At 37.9% G+C, this 19,572-nt stretch overlaps 3 protein-coding genes across 3 annotated transcripts; 2 read left to right on the forward strand and 1 right to left on the reverse strand.

Annotated features, from left to right (window-relative positions):
- Positions 1-2,592: 2,592 nt before the first annotated feature.
- LOC134792878 (uncharacterized) lies at positions 2,593-4,888 on the reverse strand. The gene is made up of 2 exons (XM_063764314.1): positions 3,845-4,888; positions 2,593-2,858 (listed from the first exon to the last, which is right to left on the reverse strand). The coding sequence occupies exons 1-2, from the start codon at positions 4,798-4,800 to the stop codon at positions 2,681-2,683; spliced, it is 1,134 nt and encodes a 377-aa protein (XP_063620384.1). The 5' UTR covers positions 4,801-4,888; the 3' UTR covers positions 2,593-2,680.
- Positions 4,889-9,079: 4,191 nt separating this feature from the next.
- Positions 9,080-10,974, forward strand: LOC134792879 (uncharacterized). Its single transcript, XM_063764315.1, has one exon. The coding sequence runs from the start codon at positions 9,251-9,253 to the stop codon at positions 10,865-10,867; it is 1,617 nt and encodes a 538-aa protein (XP_063620385.1). The 5' UTR covers positions 9,080-9,250; the 3' UTR covers positions 10,868-10,974.
- A 1,093-nt stretch (positions 10,975-12,067) lies between these two features.
- Positions 12,068-15,350, forward strand: LOC134793248 (G-protein coupled receptor 143-like). The gene is made up of 7 exons (XM_063764815.1): positions 12,068-12,360; positions 12,564-12,675; positions 12,768-12,862; positions 13,301-13,479; positions 14,022-14,181; positions 14,689-14,856; positions 15,035-15,350. Exons 1-7 carry the CDS (start codon positions 12,208-12,210, stop codon positions 15,242-15,244), a joined length of 1,077 nt encoding a protein of 358 aa, XP_063620885.1. The 5' UTR covers positions 12,068-12,207; the 3' UTR covers positions 15,245-15,350.
- The last annotated feature ends 4,222 nt before the right edge of the window (positions 15,351-19,572 follow it).

Consider the following 19,572-nt stretch of genomic DNA (forward strand, 5'->3'; position numbering starts at 1 on the left):
TCAAAAACTCAGCCTCACTGTGCAGAGGGGGAACGCGGCCAGCGTCCTGGGAACAATGCCACAGGCTAATTTAGGGCTAGATCTATGATTTATTTATTTATTTTGTTATTTAATCTCTGTTTTATTAATAAAATTTTAGTGAAGTACTCTACGAGTCAAGTGAGTGGGTTCATGTTGTTGACTAGCGTTTTGTCAAAGCGGTGTTCAAAAATTTTCACAGTAGTGCAGCATAAACGAAATTTAGGCTAGATACACATGTCAGAGTAAAATTTAACTTTGACTCCTCAATTTAAATTATGAACGCTTCACACACCTACTAGGAACCGGATGCATTATTTTTACTTCATTTACAACATTATTATACCTACTCTAGCACAGCGACCTTGTCAGTAGGAAAAGGCGGCAAAATGTAGGAGCGGAGACTTGACTTCCCATCACTTACTTCCCATAGAAAATTTGAATTTCGAGCCTTTTCTACTGACAAGTTGGGTGTGTCTCATTTATATGTATAGCCGGTAAAACAAGGTTGTCAGTAGAAAAAGGCGCGAAATTCAAATTTTGTATGGGACGATAACCCTACACGCATACATTTTTTTAAATTTACCGCGCTTTTCTACTGACGAAAATTGCTTGACAGAGTATATTTACAAGTACTAGGTATGTCAGTTTCCGGGAATTCAGTCCCAGAAAAATTTAGTCTCAAGGAAGACTCAAGTTTGTGTCTGTCTGTGTTCTTTTAGGTAAATTATACTCTGCTGAATCCGATAACCGTTCATAACTATTTCGAATCGGTAGCGTAAGTATAGTTCTTGAGATATTTTGATATGTGACAGACAGACAGACGGACACTTTTTAGGGAAGAAATTTAAGACAAAAATCACATATTACTTAATAGGTACTTATGGGCTAAGATCCCACATATATGGACGACCTTCACCAATCTGTCTGACAGATGAAACTATGAAAATATGAAAGAAAATATGTCCCAGAACATAAATAAATAGGGTTGCCTAAAGAAATATGGTCAAGGCTATTTTTAATAAATTATTGAAAAAAAAATTTTTTCGGCAAATTTCACCGATTTGTCTGACGAACGAAATAAGTTTCAATGGAAAGTATACAACTTGTACAACATAAATCAACTAGGTTGCCTATCTTTTTCCGGTCACTATTATGTGGTTGCCGTGTTTAAAGAGGTGATTTTATATCGATAATTGCACTCATCTGTCTGACACTTGAATTATACATCAAAATGATGGTAATTTTATTGCAAATACAATGGTATAGGGTTGCCTGCGAAAATCCAGTCACAAATAAGGGTTGCCAGGCTTTTAATTAAAATAAGAAGGGAAGACTTTTAGCGATAACTCATAAACGGCTTAACTGATCAAGTTTGTTTTAATTTTATTTGTTTGAGTTTTTAAAGCACTATTTTCTTGATTATTTTCATATTTTTTGGACAGATGGTTAAAAAGTTAGAAGGAAAAACCTTTTTTTTTCTTTCTAAACGATTATTTCCGAAATGATTCACTTTATCAAGAAATGTTGTTAACAGACCCTTTTTGTTTTGAAAGGCCTATCCAACGACACCCCACACTATAAGGTTGTCACACAAAAAAAATTGTCGCATCTTATTTGGCTTTCGATCTTAAACAGAAGAAAAAGGGTTCAACTGTTTCAAAAAATAGACAAACTAGCACGTTGGTTGGAATCGAGTCCTATGGACACTGCCACTGGCGATATAAAATAAATTTAAATATAATAACTGTAGCCGTGATGCAATCATTCTTTTATTTTTTTAAATATAAATCCATGGATCTTTAACCGCGACAAGGGCAAGAACGAGATGGTGACGTTATGGCCTTCACTGCCCTTCTAACTCGAACTTCACTGCATTCTTCAGGCTTGCAGACAGGAGCGGTCACGTTAGATGTTAATTCAGGAACAGGAGATTTCTCTTCATTGTCTCCAAGAGGGAGTGATGTGGTCCCCGCAATCGCGAGAAGTAAAATCAAAAACATTTTAATTTGAATTAAGTATTTGTGTTGACGCTGTATTGGTGAGCTCATGCACTTAATATTGCCGAGTTGCGAGTCATTACATTACATGCCACTTTATTGCTACTTTATTGTCATTTAATTAAATTTTTAAATTGGCCGTGCATTTGTAATGATAGAGTACCTACTTTAGGGAAAATAGGCCGATTGTACGGATTTAAATTATTTTTGGTGGATTGAATAGTAACTAACTAATAGTAAATAAGAAATTTTTCTTCGATTCGGTATTCCCTTACACCTACAAGTTCGCATGGCCATGAAGAACCTATACATACTCATGTCACCTATTCCGAATACCAGTGAGAGAAGACGCAAGGCAGGAGAAGAGTAGGTAAACCAGTGAGCTACGTGCTTTACTTTGTCATCAGATCTTTTCCCATAGGTTAAGGGTCTATTGCGTCCACGATCGCGCCAATTTTTGTAATAGGTACCTAAATCTAAAAGGTAAAAACATATTCTCAACTGGACCTTAATAAGAGAATATTACCAATAATAACGTAGAAAGCCATTTTTTAGCAGGATTATTTATTAAAATTTGGGTAGGTACATAATTATTTTGCTTTACATTTTAACAACAGAGTCAATGAATCGCTAACTTTTACATCAATTATACTCGTACCTACTTATAGCACCCAAATCTCTCTGCAAACACCGAGCGCATCTGGTGCATATCCCGCCGGGCATTGGTTAGGCACACTTATAACATTTCTCGATGAATAATCGAAGATAGTGGCTAGTTCCACCATTTCTTGATTTGGCTGATCTTCGACATCAGGGGCTGACTCCTCTAAAAGTGAAAATCTAGAAAGATAAAGAAACTCTTATTAATAATCGACGAACAAGCTATATGTATTGTATCGCAGTCAACATGACTCAGATAATGCTTCTCTTAACATCATATAAATACAGGTACTTAACATAGATCGTACAGATAAGCAACAAACACATATTTAGGTAGGTATATGATATATATTATTATTGTTCCATGTAGTTGGTAATGATAAGGATATTTAAATATCAATGAAAAATGATAGATTACTTTGTATACAATGTTTAATAATATATAGGTAAAAAACAATAGAATTTAGTCGATGTATTTATTTATGCTAGACTACTTATGGATCCCATCATCAGAACTGGGTTTTGACAAAAACGGGACCAATCTGTACGCATATACAGATATGTATAATTTTTTTTTCAAAATCGGTCCAGTAATGACGGAGATATGGAGTAACAAACATAAAAATATAAAATAAAATAAAACATACAATCGAATTGATAACCTCCTTCTTTGAGATTTGGAAGTCGGTTAAAAATGAAAGTCTCACAGCATATACTTACTCTTTGCTCACAGGTAAGTGGATATCAATAAATCGGTCAATAACTTAGCAGTTCCCTTGTACTCGTAAGTTTTGCGTGTTAAGAGGCCGTGTACGATTTTAGTCGCAAAAATGTAAAATTGATAGATGTTGACGAAGAAATTCTACACTTTGTGCTACCTAATAGAAATAACAAGTACTGGTTTCTAACTTTCTATTCGCACGTCTTCCCATCTTGTACTTTTATAGGTCATTTTTTTGAAAAGAGACTCATTATTAAAAGCCAAGATGATATTTAGATATTACGTAACAAAAGGTGTACAATTTCAACGACCAAATCCATCAATTTCACATTTCTGCTCTAAAATCGTACACGGCCTCTTAATTTAAATGCCATATCGAATGAATGATACAATTCTACACTCAAACATGAAAGATAACGGGATTTTTGAAATTGTAGGTACTCACTTCGAATTAATTTTGAACCAAACATCACGGCATTCTCCATTGATATATTCCTGACCATCAGGGCAATTTGGTGGCACGGTTATCACGTTCAATGGAGACGGGGTTCGGCCAATATTGTCTGCTCTCCAAACATCACGGCATGCTCCATTGATATATTCTTGACCAGCAGGGCAATTCGTTGGCACCGTTATAACGTTCAGTGGAACAGGGGTTCTGCCAATATTGTCTGTTCTCCAAACATCACGGCATGCGCCATTGATGTATTCCTGACCGGCAGGACAATTTGGTGGCACGGTTATCACGTTCAAAGGAGACGGGGTTCTGCCAATAATGTCTGTTCTCCAAACATCACGGCATGCTCCATTGATATATTCTTGACCAACAGGACAATTCGTTGGCACCGTTATAACGTTCAGTGGAGCAGGGGTTCTGCCAATATTGTCTACTCTCCAAACATCACGGCATGCTCCATTGATATATTCTTGACCGGCAGGACAATTCGTTGGTACCGTTATAACGTTCAGTGGAACAGGGGTTCTGCCAATATTGTCTGTTCTCCAAACATCACGGCATGCGCCATTGATGTATTCCTGACCGGCAGGACAATTTGGTGGCACAGTTATCACGTTCAAAGGAGACGGGGTTCTGCCAATATTGTCTGTTCTCCAAACATCACGGCATGCTCCATTGAAATATTCTTGACCAACAGGACAATTCGTTGGCACCGTTATAACGTTCAGTGGAGCAGGGGTTCTGCCAATATTGTCGGCTCTCCAAACATCACGGCATTCTCCATTTATGTATTCCTGCCCAGCAGGACAATTCGTTGGCACCGTTATCACATTCAGTGGAGCAGGAGTTCTCGCGTTTGCTATCGAAAGATCTGGGCTTCCTTCGAAATGGGGCGGTCGTGCAAAGCTTGTCGCCACAAGCGCAAAGAGGAAATATAAAAACATATTTATTTTATAACTTTGGCTATATGTATTGGTGAGTAGCTAAGAACATACTGGTCAGGAAAATAAATCTAATTGGCTTTTAATTATATTATCTGATCAGACATGACGTCTGAGATAAGAGGGGAATCTAAGGTAAAATATCTTACCTGATAATCAGCGGTAGGTACAGCTTGTACAGTCAGCTGCAGGGACAAAGTGACCCCCCTGCAAAAAAGTGTGTATGCAAAGGTGCTAAGCGAATACTCGAATAGTATTGCTGGATGTAGATAATGGAGATAGGTATATAGGTAGAGGAAAGTTAAATTGCTCGAAGATTAGGAAAATATGGATGGTGCTTATATCAAGTCTCGTTAACTATTACAATGTATGACTATGATCTACAAACTAACAAAAAATAAAAAGTTACGTGAACCCTGTTTTCACGTAATTTTATTGGGTTCGGTAGGTAATAGAATAGTTACCCCTATGTTTGTTTAGTTATAGTAGGAGATCCGGGAACAGTCCGGGAACAGAACAGACATATTTCATTCATAAAATATAAGTTTCATCCGTCAGACGTATCGGTGAAGGTCGACCATATATCCCGGATCTTAGACTATTAGGTAATTTTATAAAATAAAAACGAATATTTGCATACCTACTGCAGTTTATGTAACAAAGTAGTGTTTCCAATTTTTAATGTGGTCCGTTTTAGCCGCGGTTACCCTACGATTTATATCGTAAGCATGGACAAAGCACTTGTATGTTTGATAAGGAAAGCACTGCCAATACACCAACAAAGATATCTGATTGCATTCTTTGATTTGATGCGCAATTATATTGTCCAGCCGTTATAATCTTGTCGTAATAAATATGCAATAGGTTTTCCTCCTTTCTTTTTTATTATGAAAATAGATTCCAAAGTATTTATCTACGATATTTTTAAACATAGGTACCTAGGTATATTAAAAGATATCGTACTGCGGAATGTACAAGTAGAATATTGTGTATCTCTGACCATGGGGCTTTAAATTCAGGGCTCGTTTCTACTCGCTAGATACTGAACTACTTTTATTATGGGACCTACTAAGCGCGAAAAAAATTTGGCTTTTCCATAGGCAATCTCGACATCTGATCAGCTAAAATGCATGAAAAAGCCAATTTTATTTCGCGATTCCGGGGTTGGTCCCATAATAATAAGTAGCTCAGTAGGTATAGCGAGTAGAATCGAGCCCCAACATGGTTAGAGACATTCTGTACCGTAAAACGGGGTGAGTAGATTTCGCGGGGAGAGGTGGGTTATGAATGGGGAGAGAAGGTTTGAGAGGGGGGTGAGAAGGGATTTTAAGGCTACTGCTACAAAAATAATGTATTCCAATTTAAAATGGAGCTATAGTAATACGCATAATAAAAAAAAATCGATCCAACAATCTTCCAAAATCACCTTTGTATGAAAACCCCTCTCACCCCAAATACGAGACACTACGGGGTGAGGTGGGTTCTTCTCTTTATCGTCAAAGTTATGAAATGGAACTACCCAAAATAAAATAAAAACTAAAATACAAACGTCCGGACCACTTATTATATACACCATTCAGTTTTCATATGTGTAGGGACATGGCGGTGACGCAATTTAGAGTCAGCATTTTCAGTAAGTATACAGTTCGAAGGAGCATTTAGTCCAGTCAGTCGCTCAGCGCAAGGCATACAGTGCGCACATACTTAATTAACTAGTTTGATATCACGGCGCCGCCTGGTTCTTGTCCCGACCTTGTGTAAAATCTATTTCGTAACCTTCTGAGATAATATATATGGAGTCAGAATAAATCGGTGTTGTAAAGTTAACCTTTGTTTACCTCATCTCCCCATAGGGTCCCCCCTTACCTAAATATGTAAAAATAAAATGTTATCGAGGTTTGAATTTCAGTTTTGACCCTACTCACCCCATTTTACGGTACTTATAATTTGAAATGTCAATATCACACGTCTTGTATTTAAATTTCATACATATCAAAATTCAATGTAGATGAGGAACTCTAGGAGGCGACGTGAATAGTGCTCTCTATTTGAATTTGTCCTTTATTAAGAGTAGTTTCGAAAGTATTGTTTTAGAACTGAAATTCAGCAACGCGAACTCTTTATTCAAACATCTTCTTGTACTTTGGCCGTCTTAAAACCCAAATTTGACGATTTGGCTCCAAATATCAGATCGGTAGGTTCGGTAGATATTCTCTTTGCCTTCTGGGTTCTCCTATATTTGAAAAATCTTTTCCCGGTTATATTTCTAACTCTATACCTATCTAAATTCTAAAGTCATACTGCATACGAATCGCTTACTCGAAATTAGGCCTAATTAGTCATTATGCTCTTGTGATTCTTAAATTCTGTCTTTTTGTCCCTAAATATTATATAATCTTTCGCTTACTCAGGATTCAAAATGAGCACACGCAGCAAAAACTGACTTTGCTGTATTGTTGTCGAACAAGAGTCACTGTTTCCCGGTTAAAACTTGGTTGTGGCACATGTAAAATTCTGCAGGCCAACATTATATATATATTTAAATTTTATTGCACAGTAAGAAATAGGTACATATACAATTTCAAAAGGCGGACTTAATGCCATTCTCTACCAGTCAACCTTTAGGCCTAACTGAGAAGTGCACTTGGTGTGGTACCGGTACATACCTCGCAAGAAACATTAATAATTAGATACAGTTTAATTTAATTTAAATAGGCACATTACCTATTACACATGAATTTAATATGCAGATTAACATGTCGGGAACGGAACGACACATCTAGCATGAGTCATCATTTAATTTGCGATGGCTATGACAATACCACTATAATGATACTCGTAACTCCTAAAGTATCATGCCCGTGTAACAATGTAGAAGTCGCATAATTAATTGCGTATACTAATATGTAAAGGCCCCAGTACACAATAGGCCATCGCCGGCCACTCCAAGGGAAGCATTTATGCGTTAGAGGGAGCAAGTGATATTGCTATCTCTGTCTACCGCATGGCTACGTCCCTTGGAGTGGCCGGCGATGGCCCATTGTGTACTGGGGCCTTTAGGCCCCGTTCGCACGGCAGCTTTTTCAACGCGCGTTAAAAAAGCGTTTGAATGACACAAATGGATAACCATGTATGTATTCACACGAAGGCGGTTTTTAAGCGCGGCGCTTTTTTATCGAGCACTGTTCGATTTTCGGCGTTGAGCGTTGGCGTCAAACTGAATAGACCATACGGAAATCCGTGTATCTGTTCTCACAAGCGTTGAAAAAGCGCCGGCGCTGCTGTCAGTTGGCTGTCAAGTGTCAATTTTTGGTGTCAATCGTCAAGATTATTATTAGTTTCACCTTAAAAATGTCAACTTATGCTTACAAATTCCTGAAATATTCAAGCTATATTAGTAGTAATAGCAAAAAAGTATGGCTTTTCTGAGATGCGTACGTGGCAGTACGACTCACAAGTGATTTTTAAGCGTTCATATGAACACAAATATTGGAAACGGTAAAAAAGCGCCAACGTCGGGTTTTAACGCAACGCTTTTTAAGCTGTCGTGCGAATGGGGCCTTAGGTAGATCAGCTATAGTATAGCTATACTATGTCTCGGCCGAGAAAACTCGAATTATGTCTGGTTGATGACCATGAGGATGTCGATACGGTCGATACGCATTTCTATACTTTTCTTGCACCTACCACAAGGTGCAAAGTGGCTTATACAGTTCTTCGGTCCCGGCGTAATGAATGTTATCCTGTTGTGGTACTTTGTAGATCTTGTGTCAATTGATAAATGGATTGATGAGCCTTATTTAGAACGTTCTCTGGTTCTAAAACTACTAGAAGGTAGAGTAGGTACTTATTGTACCTACTTATCTCGTGTTATTTGGGTATCTTGCTCTGCTATGACCTGGCGTATTTCATCTAAAAAAATGAAATAATAAATCCTATTATATTATAGGTACCTAAATAATGGCGTAACTGGTACATTGTACCAGTTACGCCACATATACCTAGATATTTTAAATACATTCTCCGCTACGCTTCAAATTAATAAAAAATCACGAAGTCTTGATGCTAATAAATGTAAAGGTACTTAAGCCGTCTTTTACAATAGAAAAGTCTGCCATATGCAAAGAGAAGTATTAGTACCAGTATATATAGAGTCATATAATTCCAAGCATTTGTCTTTTTTGCGTGGGTCTCTCTTATTACACATTACACAGCATGTATCTATACGAACTTACATTGTATACGGGTATAAATCACTCGTACCTCCCCACGTAGTTAGGTCGATAGCGTGGTGTTGTGAACAACTACCAAGTGCCAACAAATGACCTCCCAGTCGTAACGATCGAAATACAGATTGTGTCAGGCCATTGCTTTGTGTAACCGCGTGTTGGGCAGTCCTCGGTGACACGTAGCTTACTAACAACCAGTAATCAAGATTACTCATGCGACGAAAATGAAAATAACGATAGTGATTACGTTGTTTTTGGTGGTGTTATTATGTGTGGAAGGAAGGAAAACGGGTAAAAGCCGGGGTTCAGGCTCCGGTTCGAGAAGTTCGTCGAGAGGGAAAACAGCCCCTCAACCTGCACCCACTTCATTCAGCAACCCTCAGCCCTCAGCCCCGAAACCATCGCTCTTCGGATGGCAAGAAAAACCTGCTCAACGCAAGACGCAGACACAGAGGCAACAGTCTACTCCAACTGGTAGTAAAACCCATTCGTACCCATCGAGTCAAACCGGTCTTTCTGGCGGTAATACGCAACCAAAGCAGGCAACAAGCTCTCAAGTCCAACCGGCAAACAACAAGCCCAGTTATCCAGCCGGCAATGGTTTATCAGGCAGCGGGGGCCAGCCTCCAGCAAATGGAATGTCGGGCAACAGTGGGCATGGTTATCCCGCGCAAGAAAGTGTTCAAAGGAGCAACGCACCGCAACAAGCCAATAAGCCACCTGGTAACGGCTATCCAGCTAGTACTGGGCTATCAGGTAATGGCGGTTATCCTCCTTCAAATGGTCTTTCTGGTAACAGCCCATCGTCAGCTCATGGTTATCCGCCAGCACAAGGGAGTGGGCATGCTTCTGGAGTAGCTCCTCCACCTTACTCCGCGGCTGGCGGTGCGCAGTACCCTGGTTCAGGCGTAGCTCCACCCCCATACCAGGCTGCACCCCCTTCGTATTCTGGATACAAACCAGGAGGAAACTATGGATCAAACAATTACGGTAACAACTACCATCCACAGGCTCCACCGCCGGCATATTCGAATCCAGGAGCTCATTACGGAGGTTACGGCGGTTATGGTGGTCACGGAGGATCTGGATTCAACGGATACGGGTCTCAAATGCCTGGTTACTTCGGAAATAGAGGTTTCGGAGGTGGAAGTCGCACTAGCAGTGCACTCAAAGGTGTTGGTATTGCCGGTGCTGGCGTGGGAACACTTTTAACCGGTTTAGCTTTATGGAATTTGGCGCGATCAACTGGCCACCACCACCATACAGTTATTTATGACAACAGGGGGCAACCAGTGGCGGTTGCGCCAAATAATAGTACAGAGCCCGTGGTAGACCCGATACTGGGAGACTTGGTTAATTGTACTCTAACTATAAGCAGCCCTAATGCAACGGAAGTACTGGGCATTCCTTGTGCAATTGCTACTTCCTTCACGCCCGAGGCAGACGTAAAGGAAAAGGGACAAGACGCAAACGCCGACGATAAGACAGAATGCATCGTCACAGTTGTTACCAAGGCGGGTAGAGAATTTGCGACAGCAATTCCATGTTCTATTTTGCTTAGAACAGCCGCAGAAAATAATGTAACCGAACCGCCTGAGGTTCTTAATAATGGGACGGACATTGCAAACGAAAGTGTCACTCTTGCGAATCAACCTTCGGCATTAATGCTTTCCGGTGACACTAATGACCCTAACAATGGCGGATTAAACTGCACGGTGGAGTCGGGTGACGTTCGGGATCCCATTAACCCGTGTTTCTCCGTAGTGCACAATTTAACAGTGATCCCTTTGAACCCAACTGTTCCAAGTGACATGGTTAATTCTACTCCCAGTGCGGCATAATTCATAAACGAATTAAGTACCCATCTTCAATTGTTTCAGTTACTTCTTAGGTTAGGTATAAATTAATTAAGTGTGCCTTACTATGTACGAGTACTATGTATTGTTATGTATTCTCTTTTTATTTAAAGATAAAAGTTTGCATATTGTATGTGTGTTATAATATACAAAGGGTTATATACAGGTATGCAACGGGTTTTAAGTAGAACGTGTAGAATTTATACGTAATAAAAAACAAAAATATGGATACAATATGTATTCCGTATTCCATTTGTCATTGCAATACAACAGTTAGCTTCCGCAATAAAAAGTAAAACTACAATAGAAATAATAAGTAGGTACTTTTCTTTTTGCAAGTGTATGTTCGTACTTGGTTCGTACATATAAATAAATTATGCATTTTGCATAATTTAAATTGTTTAATGCTCTGAGCAACCATACATACATAAATGTTAATATTCATATTAGTGGAAAATGTGTGGTTTGTGAATGTATAATCTGATTATGATTTACGATGTGTGTTGTTTTTGCCTACTTGTTTCCCTAAGGTTAAATAGTAAATAAATACAGTGTGCAGAATGTTTTTTTCACCTACAATACACATAACGATAAATAAACCCACAATTGGCATCAAATTACTTTACCATTCTTGTGTATAAATAAAATACAAACTTCCATCCATCCATCCAAGAGTCCATTTTACTCCAGTAGATATAAACTGCGTCGTACTCTTGCAAGATTGCAAGCAGAACAGTGAGTACCATAGTCTAATAAAACATGGTCTTCCATTCCCAGAGTGACACGGGCCTACGTCACAACAACATGGCCGCTATATATAGCGCTATCGCATATTATCATATAGCGCTGTCGCATGATGACGTAGGCCCGTGTCAGTTAGGTGACCTAGAAAAGACGGGAATGGAGTACCAGGCGGAGTATATTATTATACCATGGTGAGTACTAAGGTTTTATAATATAGCCGGTCAAACTACTTTGTCAGTAGAAAAAGGCGCGAAATTCTAAATTTCTATGGGACGATTACCCTTCGCGCCTAGATTTATTAAATTTGCCGCTTTTTTCTACTGACGGAAATGGCTTGACAGACTATATAGACAGACTTATAGTTAATTTTATCAAACGTACGCATGATATTTTCTGAACGCAACGAATTTATACTCTGTGGCTATTGTCACACTTGCCACTGTCAGTGGTGTTTTGAATTTATATGTCAGTGTCAGATATCAGATAATGTTATACGATACTTCCTGAGGCTGGTCGCCTAATAAATTGTTTAATGAAAAAGTGTACATTTACGGTGAATTATTATTGTCTAACTAAACATAATGTCTGATCCAACAATTCAAACATTTTGTTGTCATCATTCTGGTAAAAATGAGGATATGGCAGTGAGAATAATGAACGAGTTTAATACAGATTCATATAACACTGTTTGTTTGGTTTCTTCTACAATTGGTATTTTAGGCGCATTATTCCAGGTACCTACACTAAATATGCGTAGTATCTTTAAATTGTATGCCTGCACAGTAAAATTATAAATGAAATAAAGCCCCTATTAAGTATTTTTAAAAAGAAGGGAAAGTTTCTCAAAATATACACAAGTTCTGTTTTGTTTGAAGTTTCTAAAATAGTTGCGTTGTAGTAGACATGGAACTTTATTTATGCTCAGTTTTTTTTTTAGATTGTACACTATTTATGGCAAACTATTCCACAAAGATACAACACCTTTACATCCAGTCGTGGACGAAGCATTATAATGTGGCTAGCTGTTGCTGATTTATTGGCATCCTCCGGTAAACTTATTGCAATATTTATTTTCAACCCTGATATGGTTCAGACTCCTTGTCTCAATTATTATTTTTCAAGATTTTATCTTACTTTTCAGGTGTCTTAATTAGATCTTCACTGTGGTTGAAATACAAAACTATTTTGCCTATGCCAGATGATGGTTTTAGTGTACTATTCTGCAGTATTACCTCAGTAAGTAATTGATTTAGCTCAAGTAAATTTACTGTTATCTTATCTATGATGAAGCGCTACAAGTGTAGCTAGTTTATTAATTTATGTTAATAAACTATTTTATTGTATTGTAATACAGAGTGTTTGGTACATCATTTACCAAATTAAAATAGGTCTATCTTGTTATGTCTACAAAAATATTCAGCAGATTTGTAAATTACAAATTGTTACATGCATAGAGGTGTAAAATAAATCTAGGCAAAAAAAAAAATATTGCAAGTGACTCAACCTAATAACCTGTCTGCCATTTTAATTTGGCAAACGATGTACCAAACACAATTTATTTATAATACAACCATAAACATTACCTAATCAATAATTACTTTGTTTCTTCTTTGTCAATTTTATTTGTTTTTCATTTCTGTGGCATACCATGTATCTTGTTCTGTTGGTCTACAGGCTTGGACTCAATATTTCTATACAGCAACTTGGTTCTGGACTCTATTCTATGCAATCGACACTTGGCTTACTATTAAAGGCAGGGACTCTCACCAAATGGTTTACCACTCGGTGGCCTGGGGTCTGCCAGCGGTCACTACTGGAGTAGGACTGTCTATTCTATATTACCCAGATGCAACGTGAGTTCCTAGCTAAGCATTAATTCAATATTGAATCAAGGTCATGTTGCATATTAATCTGCATGTGTTTTTGTTTTTATGTGTTATGTACAATGGAAAACCAGTTATGGTCATGGTCTTTTTTTACGCTTTTTTGCTTGTAGGTCTCACAGTGAGCCAGGGCCACAGGGCCACAGGGGGGTTATATAACAGGTCATTTGATATACAACATAGTTTGTAAAATGATTTTTTTTTTCTCATTTACCCCTCAAAGTGGGCAAATTGGCACCTATGTTGAAAATTCATTTGTTTATGTTACATGTTTGTGTCTGGGTCACAGATTTCCATTGCTGTAGGTACTAAATTTCAACTCAATTGGTCCAGTAGTTTTGGAGCAAATAGATTACGACGGACAAATGCACAAGTGATCCTAACAGGGTACCGTTTTTTCCGTTAGAGGGACGGCACCCTAAAAAAACGCTCTTGTACAGAATTCAGCCGCATACAAATATTCATCTTTTGCAGATTTTTTACACAACATAATCATTTAAAACTAATTTCAGATGTCACAATTTGACATCAGTCACAAGTGCCCTACTAAAAATTCTTCCCAACTACTGTGCAACATATGTGCCTATAGCACTTGTGATGGTAATAAACCCCATCATGTATGTGCTCGCTGGCAAAGACGTTGAAATGGCTGTGGCGCTGCCGCTCGCTCAGGTACGAAAAGTGTGGTTCACGACGGCGCACCCCACCCCATGGAAATCCATATTGATTGCTCAAATCATCCAACCAATCAAGAAGGGTCCTTACTATTTGTCCTTCCATACTTATTGCCTAAATCACCCTAATCCTGTATTGTTTTTCATGAAAGGTCATCGTCTTTCGGAAGATCGGCGCTGGTAGTAGCCAGCAACATGCTGAGATGAGACGATTTCGTGGCACTTTCTCCTTTTTATGTTGGTCTATTTTATTCAATTTTTTCTTTTGGGTTTGTGCACGAGGCAAAAGAAAAAAGGCACGAAAAAAATAATATTCGTAAATTATTTTTTTCGTGCCTTTTTTCTTAATTGATCAAGTCCTGAGTAGGTATATAGTAATTCATCATCTTACTAGGTATAACTAGTATGATGCTTGTAATATAGTCCTTATGGTTATTGTGATAAGGTAGATAATCAAACGTATTAAAGCTATCTGTTTTTCAACTTTATCGTTTCGTGATTTCAGTTCACTAGTAAGGAGCGACGGGTTGTGGACGCTTTAAGACTGAAGTTTTTTATGATAAATGTAGTATTCTACATTTGCTGGTTACCTAATCTCCTGAACGGAATACTATTGTGGACTATGTGGTTCAATATGCCAGTAAAAGTTATAATATCTATTTGGTATGTAATGGTAAGTAAAGCAAAAAATCTGCAATCAATTTATTAGCCACAGTTTTATAATAAATAATAAGTTTATGCTTTATAAAAGGCGGAATTTCTTTCCATAATATGGCAGTATAACAATCAAACATAGAGCAAAGCTGAAAGATTCTTGGCAGCGCATATAGCTTTTTTTATCTTTTTTCCAGGCTTTAATGAACCCAATGCAAGCGCTGTTTAACGCTATGGTTTATCGCAAGTGGAGTTCCACTGGCTACAGCATGGCGCCCACAATGTCCAGTGCAACAATCAAAGGTTTCCAGTTCAGTGACGAGCAGTCCCCGCTTCTTGGCTCGGAGCCTCCGCGGCTGCATTTGGATCCATTGCCGTCTAGTATTAACAATTATTCGACCCTGTGATCTTTAGTCAATTCATATAAACACTGCCGGTGACGGTCACATCAAAGAAGCTTATAATAACACTGGAGGTTATAATTGAAACTGAAACGGGACTTGGCTTTACTTATACATGTCCGTCAAATCTAAAAAGCTGATGATAATCGCTTGTCCCTCTACCTATCATTTTGATATACATATGTGTTTGTTTGAAAGAGACAGCTTTTCACAAAGGTTTGCTCATCAAATTTAAACTGCCGTGAGTCATATTAAAACTAAGCTATATAATTATACGGTTTCCCACACTATGTATTCTTAGTCACTCGCGCGATATGTTTCGGAGATCCTAGGTCTCCACTTTCAAGCACTAACTAGTAACTACATCAGTAGTAGCGGTCAAGATAGTTGCGCGTCGCGTACTGTCACTCACCGCGCAGCGCGCTGGGTGCACGCGACTAAGTCCAGTTTCAGTTCAAATTATCAGTGTAACTCGTGTTTGTCTAAATTGGGATACTTTACTTTCGAAGGAATCACCTTGGAGTAACAGTTGGTAGTGTGTGACGTAAAGTATTCGATTTTTTTGGATAAGCTTCTTGGTCACATAAAATCTACGCGAGTAGGATGACTGATATAGAGTAGGAATAGGCTCTACCAGACCAATCGCGATAGCAAGACTGGGGGCTTAGATTGGCGTTTTCTATCAATAATTAGGGCCTTTAATCATGAAAAGTTTTTGCTCATACATTAGGTAAAGATATTGATGCGATCAATTTGGTATAAATATGTGTACAAAACCTTATATTACGTTCGTATAAGTACCTACACATATTTAAGGTCCCGTCTTGTTTTACACTTTTGCACCTAACTCGTACTCGTTAGTAATAAGGTGAAAAATGTAAACATAGATAATAGCAAAGATAATAGGTATATCTTTGACGTCTACTTTACGTGACTTTAGAGCTGCATGGGTAACGATATTTCAATATGGAACGCGGGCTGTCTTGCTCTCGCGCTCGGTTTGGCCACGTTTGGCGGAACAGTTGTTACTTTAGGTACTTATTTACATGCCATTCCAGTTATTAGTATTTAGTATACTATAGGTACGTGTACCTACCCTTAACCTGCTTGTACCTATACGTCCGTTGTTTTCACCGGCAACGGACGGTGTTACGCGACTTTAGTTTTTTTATGTGGATACTAACAGCTACTTACACCCAAGAAAACTAAATCCTCGTCGTCTAACACGGACAATTGTCCGCTGAAATAGACGTACCTACGTAGGTATACAAGAGGCTTTACGTACATTGTGTACGCACGACTGTATTCGAGTGAGCACTTCTTGCCATGTTATTACTATGTTTTCGAGTATATGAGACATAGTAAATTTGTTATTTTTTTAAGTAATAATAAGTACTACTATTGGATTGGCTCTACAAACCTCACCGATATCGGATGGGATTTTTGATACTCTTTTTCTCTCTTTTGTTATGGACAATTGAATTTGTTGCATCTCAGCAGCCGGTAATGTATCAAAAAAGGCATTCAATTATACTTGTTTTTTTCTAGCAATATAAAGGAAGAAGGCACCTAAGCGATCTTGATCTTGACGTGTCTTTTTATTGGAAAACACTTGAAAATTACGGCAAATATGTAACAATTGTAAATCATATAAATATTAGTGATGTACCGACTATTGATTTGGCCGACTAGCCGACTAATCGGCGCTCGAATGGCCGATTAGTCGGCCGACTAGTCGGCTAGTCGGCCAGATCATTAGTTTCGTATAAGTTCAGGTGAAAAACAATAGTTTTGCTCAAGGGTTGCGCTATTCATCATAATTTAGCTTGGCTAAAAGGTGTTCTCTACACGTTCAAAGACCTTCACAAGAATCCTCGTTCAATTTCTGTCTTTAGTTCTTTTATTTTGCGATCCTGAGCAGACCGTCAGTACAGCTTGTAGAAGGTATTTCCAAGGCTCTATTTCTCGTACGTTGTCGCCAGTTAAGAACCTATCCCCTGTGGTCAGCGTCTTTACGTGCAACTTGCCCTGACTAAGTCTCTAAATTTTTGCAATAACATTAATAGTTCCTCATGGCTCCACCATTAAAAAAAAAACTGAATAATAATAAAAAAACATTACTATCGAACTTGCACATGAACGCGAGAATCAGTTGAGATCGACCTGTAGAGGAAAACACCAGCCCACCAACATACGATAACGATTAAACGGTCAATTATATGAACAAAAGTTTTCGTATGCACCCTGAATAGGTATTTTAGTAAAATAAACAAAAAATATGGTAAATATTGACAGTTGATTTCTTTTTTTTCTGTTTTTCTTTCACTAATAAAGTGCCGACTAATCGGCCATTTTTGCCGACTAGTCGCCGACTAATCGCCGACTACAAATGTGGCCGGATAGTCGTCTTTCCCGACTAGTCGTTACATCCCTAATAAATATGTAATGTACATTATTTTGCTTTTATAAGTAACTAATAGATACTAATTTTTAAAAAGCGTATTTTCTAATGCTGAAAAAACGAAGTATAGTATCGGTGACGTCTGTAGAGCCTAATGTTTAAATAAGATTAAATTGTGTATTTTTTTGAGAAATGTTTGTTTTTTGATAATGTATACCGGATTTAATACATTTTTATACAACAACGTACTTTTAGGAGTTGTTATTTTGTAGCATTGTAGCAGATCAAATGCCTACCTATTTATTTTCCACGCGTCAAAAAGTCAAAAATATCTTGGCTCGGCCCTCTGGTTTCGCCCCTTTCGCAGAAGAAACGGCGGGCTGCTGGGGAGCTAACGCGATAAAAGACCCCGCGATAACATGCGCTGTACATATTTTTTTTGGGTTATTCCCACTTGTTACCACTAAGATGTTACCAGTGGTAACTACTGTTCCCACCTTTTACCACTGGTAACTACTGGGAAAAAAAATCCTAGTAGTTACCATTACCACTGGTAACAACTTGGTGGTAACTAGTGGGAATAACCCATTTTTTTATACTAACGTTCGTGGTAAACAAGCATGCATACGGCCCGCCTGATGGAAAGCGATCACCGTAGCCTATGGACACCTCCATCTCCCGGGGGTGTTACATGCGCGTATTCGACACGAAAAACCTGATGGCTAGGCTTTTTTAGATTAAAAAACGGTTTTTTAAGGATTATTTTCGTGAAGTTTAGTTTTCGTGTAGTAATGTAGTTTAGTAGGTAGAGTCGGACCAAAAAAGTCTGCAGCGGATTTGATAGCCCCCGCAGTGCAAGTGTCATTTAACGTCATAATTTCATAGAAGTTCTAGCAACAAAAATAACTATAAGAAAATAATGACATACTATGCTAACTCCCTATTTATGAAACCGACTAATCCTGATGACATAAAGCTAATAATAAATTCTTTAAAAAATACTAATAGCACTGGATACGATGGTATACATACGAAAATAATAAAACAAACATCTGACATTATCTCTCCTATACTCAGCCATATAGTAAATTTATGTATTGAGCATGGTGAGTTTCCTAGCAAACTAAAGGTATCCATTGTGAAACCTCTTTATAAAAAGGAGGATAAATATGACATGAAGAACTACAGGCCTATTGCGTTAATCTCTGTCTTTGCCAAAATCATAGAGAAAGTTATATACAACAGTCTTTATAATTACTTTGAAAAAAAAAACTTATTTGCAAACGAACAAAAAGGGTTTCGAAAGGAAAAATCGATAAATTTGGCAATTTTTGATTTAGTACAAAAGGTAATCAATAACATGGACAAAAAAATCCCTAAATGCGCTTTATATATGGACATGTCAAAAGCGTTTGACTTTGTTGACCATAATATTCTCTTAGACAAACTACATGCTTATGGAATTCGCGGTAATGTTTTCAGTCTAATCCGTTCCTACTTGAGGGACAGGAAACAAATTACACAAATTAAAAGAATATCTCCCAGTACGAAAAAAGAGGAAACCTACTCATCTAACTTTAGGAACATTTGTTATGGGGTACCCCAGGGAAGTGTGTTGGGCCCACTATTGTTTTTAATTTACATTAATGATATGCCTAAAACCACGGTACACCCGATGGTTCTCTTTGCAGATGATAGCACCATTATTTTTTCTGGACATAATGTAGAATCGTATGAAACTGACATTAATAATACCTTAGAAACTATTATAGAATGGCTTGATAACAATAATCTTAGAATAAACCTGGACAAGACCAATATTATGACATTTAAGCAAAGAACCAAATCCACTAGTTTAAACATAGTTTATAGGGGACATAAAGTGAATGAAACGGACGTAACAAAATTTCTAGGATTAAGTATAGATAATAAG

This window comes from Cydia splendana, chromosome 8 (assembly GCF_910591565.1).
Source record: "Cydia splendana chromosome 8, ilCydSple1.2, whole genome shotgun sequence".
Taxonomy (NCBI): domain Eukaryota; kingdom Metazoa; phylum Arthropoda; class Insecta; order Lepidoptera; family Tortricidae; genus Cydia; species Cydia splendana.